This window comes from Schistocerca piceifrons, chromosome 11 (genome assembly GCF_021461385.2).
Source record: "Schistocerca piceifrons isolate TAMUIC-IGC-003096 chromosome 11, iqSchPice1.1, whole genome shotgun sequence".
Taxonomy (NCBI): Eukaryota; Metazoa; Arthropoda; class Insecta; order Orthoptera; family Acrididae; genus Schistocerca; species Schistocerca piceifrons.
The window spans coordinates 143,271,786-143,291,350 of NC_060148.1; the positions used below are offsets into that span (position 1 = coordinate 143,271,786).

Consider the following 19,565-nt stretch of genomic DNA (forward strand, 5'->3'; position numbering starts at 1 on the left):
AATAGTCTATAAGAGAGTACCATCTTCCACCCCATCCATACCTTGTGATCTTATGGCTTCTAATACCAGGAGTTCCCTATTACAAGGTTGTTCCTCATACAGAAGTCAAGAAGAGCCTATTAACTTTTGGGTTTTATGCATCCCACCCATAAGAACCTAGAATACTCCCGTATGTATCTCTTGCAGTCTTCACTTCGGCATTCGTATCACCTGCGATAATTGTTACTACCTCCCGTACTCTTTCCTCGAGGTCATCTTCAAATTTTCTTCTTCTTCTTCTTCTTCTTCTTTTTCTCCTTCTCCTCCTTCACAATCAACCTGTGGTGACTAGCAATGAATGATGTTTATATTTTGGGAAGAATTTAATTTTCGCCTGATGTGATGAATACAGTCAGAAACGCCACATGATCTTTCATTCAGTGATCCATAACAGAACTGACTCCATTTTTGCTTGGGGTATTCCAGATGAGCATAGATACTATCCCTTCCATGTCGTTTCAACAAGACCGAGTGTGTCGATTTTCTTCATTTTCATCAAGTCTACACATTCATCTGTTTAGCCAGTTGAGGTGAAAATATTAACTGTGGCAATTCTGATTAGAGTTGCATATCGAGTTTTGTGTGTGTTCCACTTCGATTGTGGCGTGGCATCGGGTTTTGCACTGTCAATGTCTTTGCCAGAGGTAGAGCATGAATCATTTTTCTGAAAAATACATTTCCATACAAGGCCTCATTTGGTTTTGAAAGCAGTTTCGTTTGTTCAGTTGCTAGCTCGCTCTAGCCTTTGGAGTTCACACTCTGTCACAGGACAGTGGTCTCCCAGAGAGAAGAGTCATTTCATCTGCCAGATTTACTGTACTGAAATCTACTTCTGCCGTTAAGGTCTGCACTGGTGACTCTGGGCACAGGTTCTGAGCTATACGTCACGAGACAGGGTCCCCGTCTGAACTTGGCCGTTCTATCATTCTGGCTTTTTGAAGTGTAGGATCCCACCCCTGCGATAGACAGGAATTACTAGACTGGAGAAATACGGGAAGCTAGCTCTATCTCCCTTGATACCAGTTAATTGTTGTGCACGATGCTACAACCAAAATTTTACACACTCCACACGCACATGTGGGAAGCTGGTCGGGTGCAGGATGGCGACACTTTTTACACTACTGCCTCTGGCCCTGTACTAGCGAAGAGAGTTGAGCACAACTTGCCAGATATTTTTGTGGCGAGTGTATTTCAGTGAAAACTTTAAACTAAATAAAAAAATGTTAACTTTTATGGCATTTTATTTACAATTGGCGAAATATTTTGTGCCGTATGGTTCATTGTGTGCAGAATGCTCATGTCAGATCATGAATCTGGGACCTTTCTTCAACTTTTTTCCCCCCGTGACAGAAAAAAATTACAACAAAATGTTGATCAGTAGACTTGATGTGAACTACATTTCTGTATAGCTTCGGGGGTTTGTCGCTGAGCTGTCGTAACAAATTTGTGCTGTTGTAATATCTGTACTCGAATGGAGTACTCTTTCATAAATTGCTCATTTCTGGTTGCATTTCTTACAGTGTCTGGTGCTACTGAAAATAGCATGCTAAATAATTTCAATTCATCTTCTGTGTTCCACAGAAACTGTGACGAAGCTGTGCGTTTTTTTTTTTTTTTTTTTTTTTTTTTTTTTTTTTTTTTTTTTTTTTTTTTTTTTTTTTTTTTTTTTTTTTTTTTTTTTTTGATAAACCGTGAATCTTGTTCTGATGTAATTGTGGCGATAGGTGACTTTCGAAAGAAGTAAAGTACTGTGTTCATGTACGAGTAAATTTACTGACATGTTAAAATAGTCCTTGTGGTTTCATCCTTGTTCAGTGTCAGTTACTGATTGTTTGGTGCTTCGAGTAGCAGTTGTTCTTGTTATTGTGCGAGATGTCGGATGTCATCGTGAAATCCCCATATTTCTTTGGCACAACTGACTGACATCTTCAATTTGACAGACATACTTCTGAGCTGTGATTGAAGCTTCCTATTTGTTCCGCTCTAAGTAGGAAACACGAAGGCGTGAAGCTGCCAGATTTGGTGGCCCGATATCTATCGTTCTTAATGTGCACTGCCTTTGGCCGCAGCAAGTTCTGTCGGAAGTAGCATCCTGAAATACAAGTCCGTGCTGCCGAGTGACGCCCTCGCCATTGTCAAAATATTTATGTCTCCACCAAACAGTCATCCTTTGTATGACCAGTAGTTTCTCTGTATGGTCACTGTCACTTTAATATTGCCAGCGGCAGATTCCACATTCTGCCAATTTAGAATCCAGTACCTCTGTTCACAAGATTTGTCACGCTGCACCTTCCGCGTGCCAAGAAACTCGGATTTCTTCTAGGCTCAGTGAAGGCGGTCTCGGTTGGAGAATGCCTGTCATTTATAAGATTCCTTGTAGCTGTGGGAAGTTGTACATTGGACAGACTTGCACTGTGGAAGATGGATATGTCGAACATTGATGACACGCACATTTTGACTGGCTGGAGAAATCTGTAGTAGCCGAGCATTGGCTCAGTATCTGGTGTAATATGGCCTGCAAAATTATCGAAATGCTCTTGTTGACATCTTCGCATTGGGACAGTGTAATAAAGAAGCAGTGGAAATTCACATCTCGACAAATATTTTGAACGGAGACCGTGTGTTCCAGCTTTGCGCACAACGGGATCTAGTGCTGTCAGTATTAAAGTGGCAGTGATGGCTAAGGGAAACTGTCGGTTGTACGACGGATGACATTTTAGTGACAGCTTAAATATTACAGCGACAACAGCGAGGATGGTCGCATGGCAACGCACAGTAGGAACAACAGCCTTTGCGCATACACTGAAGTCCTCGTTTTATGGTCTGACAGGTTGCACAGCTGACCTTCCTGCTACCCATTCAGAAACCTTCGATATTGGTCACCAAATCTGTCATCTTCGTGCTTGCACATTTCGTACTTACAAGGGACACCTTTGACCCCGAACACTTGGAACTGCATAAAACTGTGTTTAGACAAACACTAAATCATAAAAACAACAGCAGCCTGTGTCATTTCCATGCAAAACTGTGCATTTGGCTGCTAGCTAGTGCCATGAGACGGTGGCATATTGTAGCTGCATGAAAAAGTGCTCGAGTTGTGTGAATGTATGTTTTGGAGTGTTTGCATATGAGTGTGTACAGTGACATCGTGAAGAGAATTTTTATCCTATCAATCCTGTCGACGTATTAGGAACAAAATTGTGACTTGCTGAATATGGAACTGAAATAGGGGTTGGGGATAGTGGGGATGACACGCTAGATAGATTACTGATTTTGAAGGGCAGTAAGATTCTGAATGCGAACATGAGTATTCAAACAGAAAACAGACTGTCACAATAACAAACTATAAAAGATCATTTAATATCACAGTTTGGTAGAGCAAAGTCATTCGGGTCTACAGTTCGCTGTTGGCATTTGCAAATGTGGGCACCAGATGCATCTAAAATGATTGGCTTGGACACTTTCAGAATTTCAATTTCTTTTGTCGATGATCTTAACTCTGAATATGGCATTTCATCCAGGCATATTGCTACATTTGTCACACATAAGGACGTATAAGACAATAGTAGATAAGAGGGCACAATAATTTGTGGAGAAAGTGAACATGTTTATGACAGAGAAGGGTTTTGAGAAAGGAAACATTTGGAAAAGTGACCAGAGTTAATTCCAGTATGAAATGTCTTTGTCAACACCTTTTCACAGGGGAGAGGAAACTGCAGCTACTGCAATGCAATCTGTTCACAGCTCTACCCACAGCTGCGCAATTGATGTGGCTTTATCAATGACAGACAGAAAGAAAAACAGAAAACAAACTGTACATCTGTTATCAAGAGGCCCAAGGCAGTTTGAGCCCAGATATTTCAAAGAAACTTGAAATACCCTGCCCATGAAACATTCCAAAGTGAAAAAATGACTAAAGAACACACAAACGTTTTCTAACTTCAGTCCTTGATGAACATGTAACAAGTGAAAAGAGCCTAGTGTTGTGTGATTCCTGGTCAGGCCATACAGATTGTACCCTTATAGATGCACATTTTCCGAACAAGATGTTATGCTGAAGACATTGTCACCGAAAACAGTGAAGTATTGTCAACCCCTTGATGTTTATTTCTTGTGATTATTGACATACCCGTATAACCATTTAAAAATGTAATTAGTGTTACTTTTGATATTGGACTGCTTGAATGCGCAAAAGTGATTTTGAGTGTAAAAATATGGCTTTAGTGAGCTGTGCAACTTGTTCTCTTCCACTTTGTTTTAACCTCTTCATCAAAATCCCACATCTACTTTGAAGACCAATATAAGTACTATCAGATGTGTAGGATATGTGTGTTTTACACGATTATAATTACTTTAATCAGAAGGTTTTTGAGGCTTTTTGTCACTTGATTGAAAATGTAGTGATACACTGATGTCATTAAATTATGCACGATTTCTGTCCTAAGGTACTGATATTGTGTCACTTTGTTTCTCTGTTTTAAAATGTCACTTGTGATATAATGCAATGTTTTGCATGCAGTTGACACAGACCAGTGTTGTTTGTTTATCTACAGTATTATTCTAACAAGGGAACCTCCCCATCGCACCCCCCTCAGATTTAGTTATAAGTTGGCACAGTGGATAGGCCTTGAAAAACTGAACACAGATCAATCGAGAAAACAGGAAGAAGTTGTGTGGAACTATGAAAAAATAAGCAAAATATACAAACTGAGTAGTCCATGTGCAACATAGGCAACATCAAGGAGAGTATAAGTTCAGAAGCGCCGTGGTCCCGTGGTTAGCGTGAGCAACTGTGGAACTAGAGGTTCTTGGTTCAAATCTTCCCTAGAGTGAAAAGTTTGCTTTCTTTATTTTTGCAAAGTTATGATCTGTCCGTTTGTTCATTGACGTCTCTGTTCAGTATAATAAGTTTAGTGTCTGTGTTTTGCTACTGCACCGCAAAACCGTGTGATTAGTAGCTGAAAGGACGTGCCTGTCCAATGGAAACCGAAAACATTTGATTGCAAGGTCATAGGTCAACCGATTCCTCCACAGGAAAACACGTCTGATATATTCTATACGACACGGGTGACGGCATGTGCGTCACATGACAGGAATATGTTGTCGACCCACCTAACTTGTACACTTGGTGAATGGGTAAAAAGATTCTTCTACCTTGCCCAATTTAGGTTTTCTTGTGGATGTGATAATCACTCCCAAAAAAGTGTGAAAACATAAGTGTTTGTCACATAAACTGCAACAAATGAATGCAACAGTTTCACAGTCACACAATTTTGTCTGTGCTCTGTCAAAACATATGTTTTTAACGTTTTCAAATTTTTCCGTGTGTAGACCGTCAAATCCTGCATATGTCCAAGCAAATCTGAACATGTCCTGGAATTGTGGAGAGCGAAGTTGATTATGTGTGAGTGCCTGAACTTCGATAATTGTCTGAAAATAAAAAATAAAAATTTTCTCCCGAGGGAAGACTTGAACCAAGGACCTATCGTTCCGCAGCTGCACACGCTAACCACAGGACCTCGGCGCTCATGGGTTTACACCCACCTGGATGTTGCTTATCTCACACATGGACTACTCAGTTTGTATATTTTGCTTATTTTTTCATAGTTCCACACAACTTCCTGTTTTCTCGATTGATCTGTGTTCAGTTTTTCAAGGCCTATCCACTGTACCAACTTATAACTAATTCTGAGGGGGGTGCGATGGGGAGGTTCCCTTGTAAGCACGGTTCTGTGCAGTTTCGAGCATTCTAGGTCAGAGGTGACCCTCACTAGACTGATACAAGTAGGGGTCTTCAGCAATAGCTCAGAAGTGTGTTCATCGCAGTTGCTTTAATGAAATGTTCTGGGGATTTCACAACTTCATCATCTCACCCAAGAACAATTTGTATCGTTGTCGAGGAAAGCCTGTAGCAACATTACTTTGAATAGTTTTACACCAAACCATTGAATTAGATGCATATTTATTTCCACTGTTCTTTTTATATAGTAAAGCCCACGTTTGTAATGCAACTGATCAGTGAACCACACGGAGTTTTTAGGAACCTAAGTAATACAAACAAGTGACAATAATATATGGTCATACTCTGTAGTTGTTCACTTGAAATTTACGTGAATGTTTAATCACACCTCAGTGACAGTTCGGCCCAAATTAACATAATATCTGTGCACAATGAAGGCATATTTGAGATGTACGGTACGAATGTAACTGAGTAACTGAGTACCCTAGACTACCCACAGAGAATTTTCTGCAAAGTTAAATTTTCTATTTGAAACATTCCATTAACATGTTACTGTAGTAAAAGTAAGTAGTTTTTGACAATAGAAAAATCAGTGATCTTATGGGAACCAATGTTACCACTGCGGCGAGGCCGTTGGCAGTGACTGCGTATGGAGCTAGAAAGAATAAGGTTCAGTGGTTGCACAGCTTTCAGTATTCAGTGTTAGCTGGAGGCGGTGTAAAGAACGACACTGCCGCACAGTGAATGATTGCAAATGAATGATTTCAAGTGACAAATCACGGTACACAGTGTGGCAATACAATGGAAGGTTTTAGTTTGTTGCATATGTGGAGGACATTACCTACCATAATGTTTAGTGCAAACAGTGAAGTGTGGAGAGGTATTGGGGTGTTTTTCACGGGTAGAGGACGGTCCCATTATTGCGCTAAAAAAAATGGTGAATGCAGAAGAATATGAAAGCATTCATTTTACTGCTTTGTTTACTATGTACAGTAGAGAAAGTTTATAGATAATATAGATAATAATCAGTACGGGAATGCACCTCGCTGTAATGGAACGCCAGTGATTCAGTGGTTTACGGATTGTAACATTCCCGAAAGGGATCGGCCTACACAGAGTCCCGATCCGAACCCCAGTGTTAGAGGCCAGTAAATTCTCCGGTTTCACATCTCGATTAAGAATGGGTTGGCATTCCTCTACAGGCATTCGGACATTTCCGAAAGTGCCTCCAGTGAAGTTCGAGCCGCCATAAAGGTGGGCACGCGTCATATTAATGTCCACTAATAAGTGTCTGGACACCTGTGATCCAGTGGTTCCTGTATTACATATGGAACAGAGGACAGTGAATGAAAAAATGGTGTTTATCATAGGTCATACATTATATCGAGTGGGGCCTTTTCTCCAATGTTACGTTTCACTCATTTTACGCACAGATGCATTCATTTTATCATACACTGAAGTGACAAAACCCGTGGGATATCTCCTAACATTGTGTCGACCTTCTTAGTGCCTAGCACAGTGCAGCAACTTGGTGTGGCACGGACGCGACAAGTTGTCGGATGTTTTGTGCTGAAATACTGAGCCTTGTTGCCTCTATAGCCATCTGTAATTGCACAAGTGCGACCTTTGCAGGACCTTGTGCTCGAACGACGTCTCGATTATGTTCTGTAAGTGAAATTTTCACTCCGCAGTGGAGTGTGTGCCGATATAAAACTTCGTGCCAGATTAAAACAGTGTGCCGGACCGAGACTCGAACTCGGGACCTTTGCCTTTTGCGGGCGTGTGCTCTATTGTCTGAGCTATCCGAGCACAACTCGTGCCCCGTCCTCACAGCTTTACTTCCGCCAGTACCTTGCCTACTACCTTCCAATCTTCACAGAAGGTCTGCTGCGAAACTTGCAGAACTAGTGCTCCCGGAAACGAGGATATTGCGGAGACACGTCTTAGCCACAGCCTGGGGGACGTTTCCGGACTGAAATTTTCACTCTGCAGTGGATTGTGCACCGATACGAAACTTCCTTTAAGATTAAAACTGTGTGCCAGACTGAGACTCGAACTCCCGAGTTTTTTAATCCGCCACGAAGTTTCGCGTTCTGTAAATGTTCGGCGAGATCACATTGGGCAATCTGGGTGACCGACTCGTCGGCTCGAATTAACCGGATTGTTCTTCAGACGTATCGGTGCTCGGGAACGTGAAGTCCGTGAATGGTTGCAGACGGTCTCAGAGTAGCCGATCGTAACAGTTTCCAGTCACTAATTGGTTCGGTCGGACCGGCAGACCCAGTTCACTTCACACAGACACAGCCCACGCCACCGTGGAGCCACCGCCAGCTCGCGTAGTGCCTCGTTGACCACTCGGGTCCACAGCTTTGTGGAGTCTGCGCCACACTCGAACCCTACCGACTGAAATTGGGACTCGTGTGACCGGGCTACAGTTTTCCAGTTGTACAGTGTCCGACCGATACGGTCACCGTAGACACTTGTCGGTCGTCTCCAGCCACAGTTCACTAATGTCGAATTTTGCCGCACTGCCCGGGTGGATAAGTTCGTTATACGTCGCACGTCGATTTCTGCAATTTTTTCACCCAGTTTGTTATTTAGCACTGACAAATCCTCACAAACACTGCTGCACCCATTCGTTAAGTGAAGGCCGTCAGCCACTGAGTTGTCCGTGGTGAGTGGTAATACCTGACATTTGGTATTAACACTGTGGATCTCAGAATATTGATTTCCCTAAGGATTTCTGAAATGGAATGTCCCACGCACCTAGCTCCGACTACCGTTCCACATTCATTGTCTGTCGATTCCGTGCAGTTGTAATCACATGGAAACCCTTTCACGAGAATCCCCTGCATATAAATGACAACTCTGCCAATGCACTGCCTTTTTATACCTTGTGTACACGATATTACTGCCATCTTTGTACGTGTGTATCGCGATCACACAACCAGTTACCTCAGTGTACTCGTTACTCAGTAGAGCCTTCCCTCCGAGTGCTATATTTAAGTTTCTTTTAACATCTCATCGTATTTGGAGAGGCCGTTTGCACGTGACGGAACGAGTTGCAAATGCAGTACAGAGAGGCTGCCCGGCAGCTAGCCTACCCCGTACACCTGTTCGGTGGTGTTAAACGGTAATGTACTCTATTTACTCAGGAAACGCCAGTTCGGAGGAGATCGGCCGAGACTGCAGTAGAGGATGCCCCCGCGAGTCCGCCACCCGCCCGCGCTCCTACACCCGCGCGGGACACGGGGGTCTCCGCTGCCGACGGCGAGGACGTGACGCCGGAGCACTGGAAGAGGCCTAAGGACGCGGACCGGGACGCCGCCGTCCCCCACCGGGCGACACCTCACCCTGCGCGCAAGCTGGTAGGCACGCGCGACCTCGCGGAGCAGCGGCGTGCCGACAGGTCGGCCCTCGTGGGACTACTCACTGTCATCGGCAAGGGAGGTGAGTCGGCTGTCTACTCCATTGACTTTGTCGGGCCCACTGTGTTTGCACCTGTTGCTGATCGGTGTTGTGATTAAATGACTTCCAGTATTATGGATCTCAATAATGTTGAACACGCCCTGTGTTTCTGTTGTAGGTAAAAGGGTGTAAAGTGTAACAAATAAAATATAAACTTCCTGACAGTGTGGTTGCTCAAAAGATAATAATAGTAGTAGTAATAATAATAATAATAATAATAATAATGTATGTTCTGCTAGTCGTAAAAGGCGACGAAAAGAACAAACCACCAATAGGGCTAACCCCCCTTTTAGTATGGTTAGTTGGTTCAGGACAGAACTAATGTAGCCTCGGACAAGCGCTGTCGTGGTCGGGGATGACGCTTGAACCCTATGCCTGTCCACAATGGTAACGACACTGCTAGCCATACGGAAAATGATTTAAATCCAAGTAGAGGTGTTTTGCAGGATATGCTTCCTGCAACCACTCTAGAAGGAAAACAAAGACAGAGGATGAGATGGTCAGATGAAGTTAACCGACACCTCATGTTCTGTTATTACCAAGCAACAAACCTAGGAACCAACACAACCGGATACGGATCAAAAGTATGCACAACATTTATTACCAGATACCCAGAATTAAAATTTTTAACAGAACGACGACTAGCTGATCAGATCCGTGTAATAATCAAAAATAACATGATACCCCAGTCAGAATTAGAAAACATCAAACAACAAGTACAACAAATACTGGAACAAAATAATGTGCAATCAGAAGAAGAAGAAGAAGAAGAAGAAACAGTAATGGACTCAAACATCCCAGAGCAAACAAACAAAGAACAACACGCATCAATTAAACAATCAGAGGAAAACGAAATCTTAAGACAGCCACCAGAACAAGCAAAAATAGAACACGAAGAGACGCACATGTTAGATATAGAAGAGAAATTTCAGCTGACATATATAGAATACAAAGACACAAATACAGACATTAGACCATTCTTGCATAGACCACCAAATAACCCACAAGTCGAAACAACAATAAAAACTATCAACACAATCATACACAACAAAATAAATGAAAACACAACTATGGAAGGGTTACAACTACTGGTTTATATAGGAGCACTCACTACACTAAATATACACACTAGGCAGAGATCAGAACCAACCAATACACAGAAGAAACCCACAAAACCAACATGGCAACACAGGCTACAGATCAGAATAGAAAAACTGAGAAAAGACATCGGACAGCTAACACAATTTATAAGAAATGAAATAACAGACAAAAAACAAAAAAGGTTAGTAAAATCTCACAACAAGAAGCGATAGAGCAATTAGATGAAAAGAAGCAGAAATTACAAGCATTGGCCAAACAACTTTGCAGATACAAAAAAAGTGAAAATAGAAGGAAACAAAACCAAACATTCAACACAAACCAAAAGAAATTTTGCCAGATAATCGATAACACACACATCAAAGTAGACGATCCACCAAACATACCAGATATGGAACACTTCTGGAGCAACATATGGTCAAACCCGGTACAACATAACAGGCATGCACAGTGGATACAAGCAGAAACAGACACATACAAGATGATACCTCAAATGTCTGAAGTGATAATTTTGCAACATGAAGTCACCCGAGCAATTAATTCTATGCACTGTTGGAAAGCCCCTGGAAATGATAAAATAGCAAATTTCTGGCTAAAGAAGTTCACCTCAACACATTCACATCTAACTAAATTATTTAACAGTTACATTGCAGACCCATACACATTCCCTGATACACTTACACATGGAATAACTTACCTGAAACCTAAAGATCAAGCAGACACAGCAAACCCAGCTAAATATCGCCCCATAACATGCCTACCAACAATGTACAAAATATTAACTTCAGTCATTACACAGAAATTAATGACATACAACACAGAACAGAATTATAAATGAAGAACAAAAAGGCTGCTGCAAAGGAGCACGAGGATGTAAAGAGCAACTGATAATAGATGCAGAGGTGACATATCAAGCTAAAACTAAACAAAGGTCGCTACACTACGCACACATTGATTATCAAACAGCTTTTTATAGCGTATCCCACTCATGGTTACTACAAATATTGGAAATATACAAAGTAGATCCTAAATTGATGCAGTTCCTAAACATAGTAATGAAAAATTGGAAAACCACACTTAATATCCAAACAAATTCGAATAATATTACATCACAGCCAATACAGATTAAGTGTGGAATATACCAAGGAGACTCATTAAGTCCTTTCTGGTCCTGCCTTGCAATGAACCCACTATCCAACATGCTAAATAATACAAATTATGGATATAATATTACTGGAAGACACCAACACAAAATCACACATTTGCTATTCATGGATGATCTAAAACTACTGGCAGCAACAAATCAACAACTCAGCCAATTAAAAAGAGAATAGAAGTATTCAGCAATGATATAAATATGGCTTTTGGAACAGACAAATGTAAGAAAAATACCATAGTCAGGGAAAACACACTAAACAAGAAGATTACGTATTGGATAACCACAGCAACTGCATAGAAGCGATGGAAAAAACAGATGCCTATAAATACACTCCTGGAAATTGAAATAAGAACACCGTGAATTCATTGTCCCAGGAAGGGGGTCAGATACATCACATGATCACACTGACAGAACCACAGGCACATAGACACAGGCAACAGAGCATGCACAATGTCGGCACTAGTACAGTGTATATCCACCTTTTGCAGCAATGCAGGCTGCTGTTCTCCCATGGAGACGATCGTAGAGATGCTGGATGTAGTCCTGTGGAACGGCTTGCCATGCCATTTCCACCTGGCGCCTCAGTTGGACCAGTGTTCGTGCTGGACGTGCAGACCGCGTGCGACGACGCTTCATCCAGTCCCAAACATGCTCAATGGGGGACAGATCCGGAGATCTTGCTGGCCAGGGTAGTTGACTTACACCTTCTAGAGCACGTTGGGTGGCATGGGATACATGCGGACGTGCATTGTCCTGTTGGAACAGCAAGTTCCCTTGCCGGTCTAGGAATGGTAGAACGATGGGTTCGATGACGGTTGGATGTACCGTGCACTATTCAGTGTCCCCTCGACGATCACCAGTGGTGTATGGCCAGTGTAGGAGATCGCTCCCCACACTGTGATGCCGGGTGTTGGCCCTGTGTGCCTCGGTCATATGCAGTCCTGATTGTGGCGCTCACGTGCACGGCGCCAAACACGCATACGACCATCATTGGCACCAAGGCAGAAGCGACTCTCATCGCTGAAGACGACACGTCTCCATTCGTCCCTCCATTCACGCCTGTCGCGACACCACTGGAGGCGGGCTGCACGATGTTGGGGCGTGAGCGGAAGACGGCTAACGGTGTGCGGGACCGTAGCCCAGCTTCATGGAGACGGTTGCGAATGGTCCTCGCCGATACCCCAGAGCAACAGTGTCCCTAATTTGCTGGGAAGTGGCGGTGCGGTCCCCTACGGCACTGCGTAGGATCCTACGGTCTTGGCGTGCATCCGTGCGTCGCTGCGGTCTGGTCCCAGGTCGACGGGCACGTGCACCTTCCGCCGACCACTGGTGACAACATCGATGTACTGTGGAGACCTCACGCCCCACGTGTTGAGCAATTCAGCGGTACGTCCACCCGGCCTCCCGCATGCCCACTATACGCCCTCGCTCAAAGTCCGTCAACTGCACATACGGTTCACGTCCACGCTGTCGCGGCATGCTACCAGTGTTAAAGACTGCGATGGAGCTCCGTATGCCACGGCAAACTGGCTGACACTGACGGCGGCGGTGCACAAATGCTGCGCAGCTAGCGCCATTCGAAGGCCAACACCGCAGTTCCTGGTGTGTCCGCTGTGCCGTGCGTGTGATCATTGCTTGTACAGCCCTCTCGCAGTGTCCGGAGCAAGTATGGTGGATCTGACACACCGGTGTCAATGTGTTCTTTTTTCCATTTCCAGGAGTGTATCTAGGGTACATCCAAAAATAGGAATAGATTATACAAATATTAAAGAAGAACTAAAAGAAAAATATAGACAAAGACCAACAAAAATACTGAAAACAGAATTGACAGCAAGAAACAAGACAAAAGCTATAAATACTTGTGCTATACTAATATTGACCTACTCATGTGGAGTAGTGAAATGGAGTAACACAGACCTAGAAGCACTCAATACACTTACACGATCACAATGCCACAAGTATAGAATACATCACATACATTCAGCAACAGAAAGATTCACATTAAGCAGAAAGGAAGGAGGAAGGGGATTTATCGACATAAAAAACCTACATTATGGACAGGTAGACAATTTAAGAAAATTCTTTATAGAACGAGCAGAAACTAGCAAAATACACAAAGCAATCACTCGTATAAATACATCGGCTACACCATTGCAATTTCATAATCACTTCTACAACCCTTTACATCACATAACATCAAAAGATACAAAGAAAGTAAATTGGAAAAAGAAAATATTACACGGCAAGCACCCGTATTGTCTAACACAGCCACACACCGATCAAGATGCATCCAACACATGGCTAAGAAAAAGCAATATATACAGTTAGATGGAAGGATTCATGATTCCAATACAGGATCAAACAATAAACACCAGATATTGCAGCAAGCATATTATTAAAGATCCCAATACCACAACAGATAAATGCAGACTTTGCAAACAACAAATAGAAACAGTAGATAACATCACAAGCGGATGTACAATACTAGCAAATACAGAATACACCAGAAGACATGACAATATAGCAAAAATTATAAATCAACAACTTGCCATACAACATAAACTAATAAAACAATATGTTCCCACATACAAGTATGCACCACAAAATGTACTGGAGAATGATGAATACAAATTATACTGGAACAGAACCATTATAACAGATAAAACACCACCACATAACAAACCTGACATCATACTCACCAATAAAAAGAAGAAATTAACACAACTAATCGAAATAGCCATACCCAATACAACAAATATACAGAAGAAAACAGGAGGAAAAATTGAAAAATACATCCAACTGGCTGAGGAAGTCGATGACATGTGGCATCAGGATAAGGTTGACATTATGCCAATTATACTATCAACTACAGGAGTCATACCACATAATATCCACCAGTACATAAATGCAATACAGCTACATCCAAACGTATACAGGGTGTTACAAAAAGGTACGGCCAAACTTTCAGGAAACATTCCTCACACACAAATAAAGAAAAGATGTTATGTGGACATGTGTCCGGAAACGCTTAATTTCCATGTTAGAGCTCATTTTAGTTTCGTCAGTATGTACTGTACTTCCTCGATTCACCACCAGTTGGCCCAATTGAAGGAAGGTACTGTTGCCTTCGGTGCTTGTGTTGACATGAGACTCATTGCTCTACAGTACTAGCATCTAGTACATCAGTACGTAGCATCGACAGGTTAGTGTTCATCACGAACGTGGTTTTGCAGTCAGTGCAATGTTTACAAATGCGGAGTTGGCAGATGCCCATTTGATGTACGGATTAGCACGGGGCAATAGCCGTGGCGCGGTACGTCTGTATCGAGACAGATTTCCAGAACAAAGGTGTCCCGACAGTAAGACATTCGAAGCAATTGATCGGCGTCTTAGGGAGCACGCAACATTCCAGCCTATGACTCGCAACTGGGGAAGACCTAGAACGACGAGGACACCTGCAATGGACGAGGCAATTCTTCGTGCAGTTGACGATAACCCTAATGTCAGCGTCAGAGAAGGTAACGTTGACCACGTCACTGTATGGAGAGTGCTACGGGAGAACCAGTTGTTTACGTACTGTGTACAGTGTGTGCAGGCACTTTCAGCAGCTGATTGGCCTCCACTGGTACACTTCTGCAAATGGTTCCTCTGACAATGTGTCAATCCTCATTTCAGTGCAAATGTTCTCTTTATGGATGAGGCTTCATTCCAACGTGATCAAATTGTAAATTTTCACAATCAACATGTGTGGGCTGACGAGAATCCGCACGCAATTGTTCAGTCATGTCATCAACACAGATTTTCTGTGAACGTTTGGGCAGGCATTTTTGGTGATGTCTTGATTGGGCTCCATGTTCTTCCACCTTCGCTCAATGGAGCACGTTATCACGATTTCATACGGGATACTCTACCTGTGCTGCTAGAACATGTGCCTTTACAAGTACGACACATGTGATTCATGCACGATGGAGCTCCTGCACATTTCAGTCGAAGTGTTCGTACGCTTCTCAACAACAGATTCGGTGACCGACGGATTGCTAGAGGCGGACCAATTCCGTGGCCTCCACGCTCTCCTGACCTCAACCCTCTTGACTTTCATTTATGGGGGCATTTGAAAGCTCTTGTCTACACAACCCCGGTACCAAATGTAGAGACTCTTCGTGCTCGTATTGTGGACGGCTGTGATACAATACGCCATTCTCCAGGGCTGCATCAGCGAATCAGGGATTCCGTGCGATGGAGGGTGGATGCATGTATCCTCGCTAACGGAGGACATTTTGAACATTTCCTGTAACAAAGTGTTTGAAGTCACGCTGGTATTTTCTGTTGCTGTGTGTTTCCATTCCACGATTAATGTGATTTGAAGAGAAGTAATAAAATGAGCTCTAACATGGAAAGTAAGCGTTTCCGCACACATGTCCACATAACATATTTTCTTTCTTTGTGTGTGAGGAATGTTTCCTGAAAGTTTGGCCGTACCTTTTTGTAACACCCTGTATATACAACTACAGAAATCTGTAATTATTGATACATGTTCAGTTACCCGAAAGTTCCTAAATGCAATGTAACATATACCGTACAGTTAAAGGGAAGTCACGCTTGATCAAGGTCCGCATCACTTTTCATTTTTAACCAGACATAACGTCTGAGAAAGGAAAGAAATAATAATAACAATACTTTAAATAGGTTAGTGATCATTCTAAGTGACAATACACGAAAGAGAGTTCAAAAAAAATTTCACATCCTTGTAGTTGTTACTTTTATCATCCCTCTGGATGTACTGCTTTGTCATTTTGTAAAATGGTAAATTACTAACATAACCTGATGATGTAAAGACTTTCTTCAGGGCAAAAACTAAGTAGCTGGGAGTTGCTGCTTCTATAGCAATGTCACTAGACCACCGGCGCTACATGTATTATGTCTTATAATGCTGGTAGGTGTTACGAGAGATGAGAGGGATGCGTGACAGGCTATTTGCCAGTTGAAGGACTTCCTGACAAATCAGTGGCAAGCGTCTGGGGCCTGTATTTTCCTGCTATCAGTAGCAGAGAAACTATACCAGTTGTTTTGGGCGAGTGTCCAGTGTGGCTGTTGCCCTACAATCACGCGTCGCCTGTCGTTCTGAGGATTGCCGCCTGCCAGGATCGTGTAGCAGTGTTCCCTCTGTCGGTGTCGTGACGCCGTGTCAGGTTGCGTACGACAGACCCCTGCAGTCGCACGGTAGCGACCGATCGGACGTTGCAACGACCGCCTAAACGAATGGCGTATGTAGAACTCGTGTCATTTCTCCACCATTAATGGCAGGAAAACACAGTCAGCAGAATCTCATCTTCGATTCTTACAGGGCTACCGGTTGCCGGCAAACTGTGCGAACTACAGATAGTCCGCCACCTATCCCGTCCGTGCTCCTATCATATACCGGTATTATTGCAGAGCCAATAAAATGCAGAAATGTTGGTTTATTTTAATATTTGTAAGATGGTGCAGCAGTACAGTCAGAAGGATTTTACTGAGATTTACACCGGCTATCGAAGCGCATGTATTTGTAGGTGTCGTATGTGACTTCCCTTTGTCACACAGAGAACAACGAATTGACAATCCATTTCGAAACGTACATTGTAAAACACACGTGGAGTCACAGAGATTAGCACCTTTTGAGTTCTGGAATTGTTTTTGCCAGTGGAATCACATAGACAGGGTGTTTACCATAACAGCACAAAATGCAAGTCATTTGTGACAGGTCCAGAACCTAGGTGACAGAGAGCAAAACACAGTGTCGTCATCTCCAGAACAACTGATCCATCTGTTTGGAAGATGTTGAGTTAAACATGTAGAAACACCACAGTCCAATGTGTGTGTGCTCCACCTTGCTGAAATCTTCTTTGTGCTATGACGACAGAATGACAAATATTAAATCGCATCGTCATCCGTTCAGTTGTTTGTCCCGAGTTCGAGTCTCGGTCCGGCACATGGTTTTAATCTGGCAGGAAGTTTCATATTAGCGCACACTCCGCTGAAGAGTGAAAATCTCATTCTGGAGCCTTAATATTGTCTATTTTCACAGGTGTTAAGTAATGGTTATTAGACATGACTAAATCTTGACTTATGCATTCAATCGTGCAATGTTATCATTCTTGTTGCTCAACACACTTCAAGAGAACAAGCTCCTATCTTCAGGTTCAGTCGAACAAACTACATAACTCTTCCCCCACCCCAAAATTTATTCATCATAATGTCTTTCTCAACTGTCCACAAAATACGTAGTTGTACTGTCCACTCATTGCACTGTGCTATACTTCAATGCGTTGACTCTTTTGACTATACAAGGGGGTACCCACAAGAACCAATTGATTACTTGTTCGGGGGAGCTTTTGTAGTAATGTGTTTTTCCACTAGGAGCACATAGAGTGAAAATTCCAGAGTGCGTAAGCAGAGTGCTGTTGCTGAAGGAGGTGAGGACTAGTTTCAACAGAGTATAGTGGCACCTGTTTTGTGCGATTGTCATTTTTGCAATGGCTGGTTTTCTAAAACAGTGTGTGGCAGTGAAAATTGCTTTTTGTTCAGCAAAATAGAACAGAAACTCTTGAAATGTTAAAACTGCGTACAAGGAAAAACCTAAGTGTTTGAGTTGTTTTAATGTTTCAAAAATAGTGAAATCAAAGCAACAATGGAGCCAGTAGAAGATTTAAAGATCACATTGTTCTAAGAAAGCTCTTTAGGGGAAATCAAACATTGAGTCAGTGCCAACTTGTTATTTCAATGTGAGAGAAGTCGTCCACTTGAGAGTTTTTTTCTGCAGGGTCTGACAGTTAACCAGGCCTTCTAATTGAGAGTTTTGAAAAGATTGCGCAATTGTGTGTGGCGGAAGTGGCCCGATTTGTGGCTATCGGGTGGTTTTTCCGTCGTGACAGTGCCCATGCTTACACAGCACTGTCTGTACGACAATTCTAGACCAAAAATAGATCGTGTGAAACCCAACTCGCATTTTCTCATATGATGTACTGGGAGCTTTGGATCGAGGGAATCGGATGGACACTGTATTTCTCAATTTTCAAAAAGCATTTGACTCGGTACCACAGCTACACTTAAGGTCGAAAGTACGATCGTATGGGGTACCATTTGAGATTTGTGGACGGATTGGGGACTTTACGGCAGGGGGACGCAGCATGTTATCTTCGCTGGAGATCATTTGTCAGATGTACAAGTAACTTTGGTGTACCCTCAGGGAAGTCTGTTGAGACCCTTGCTGTTCATGTTCTATATTAATGACCTTGCAGACAAAATTAATAGTAACCTCAGACTTTTTAAGATGATGCAATTATCTGTAATGAAATATCTGAAAGAAGCTGCATAAGTATTTAGTCAGACCTTGATAACATTGCAAAGTGTTGCAGAAATTGTCAGCTTGCTTTAAAAATCAGAAATGTAAAATATTGCACTTCGTCAAACAAAAAAAGTGGTATCCCATGACTGCAATATTAGTGAATCATTGTCGGAAAAGGCCAACTCGTACAAATACCTAGGTGTTACATCTTGTAGGGATGTGAAATGGAATGATCACATAGGTTCAGTTGTGGTTAAAACCGGTGGTACAAGGCTGTTGTTCGTAGAATACTGTGGAAGTGCAATCAGTCTACAAAGGAGTTAGCTTACAAATTACTTGTGGGACCCATTCTAGAACGTTGCTCGAGTGTGTGGGCCCAGTACGAGTTAGGACCAACAGGGCATATAAAACGTATACGAAGAAGGGCAGCACTAGTGGCCACTGTTTTGTTTGAGAGTATGGGAGAGTGTTAGAGAGCTGCTGAAGAAACTGAACTGGCAGACTCTTGAAGATTGACATAAACTACCCCAAGAAAGTCTATTAACAAAATTTCAAGAACCAGCTTTAAATGATAATTCTAGAAATGTGCTACAATGTCCTACATATTGCTGACAACAGCATCTCGAGAACAAGATTAGAGGAATTACAGCAAACACACAGGCATTCAAAGAATCATTCTTCCTATGCTCTGTATGCAAACAGAACAGAAAGAAACCCAATTAACTGGTGCAATGTGA

The 19,565-nt window shown here is 42.6% G+C and overlaps 1 protein-coding gene across 2 annotated transcripts in view; it reads left to right on the forward strand.

The window, feature by feature from the left end:
• LOC124720508 (pneumococcal serine-rich repeat protein) overlaps positions 1–19,565 on the forward strand; it is a 124,807-nt gene that overhangs the window by 39,860 nt on the left and 65,382 nt on the right. For both annotated transcript variants that reach the window (XM_047245866.1, XM_047245867.1), the window contains exon 7: positions 8,935–9,229. In XM_047245866.1, the coding sequence (XP_047101822.1) occupies positions 8,935–9,229 (295 nt within the window). The remainder of the gene's footprint in view (positions 1–8,934; positions 9,230–19,565) is intronic.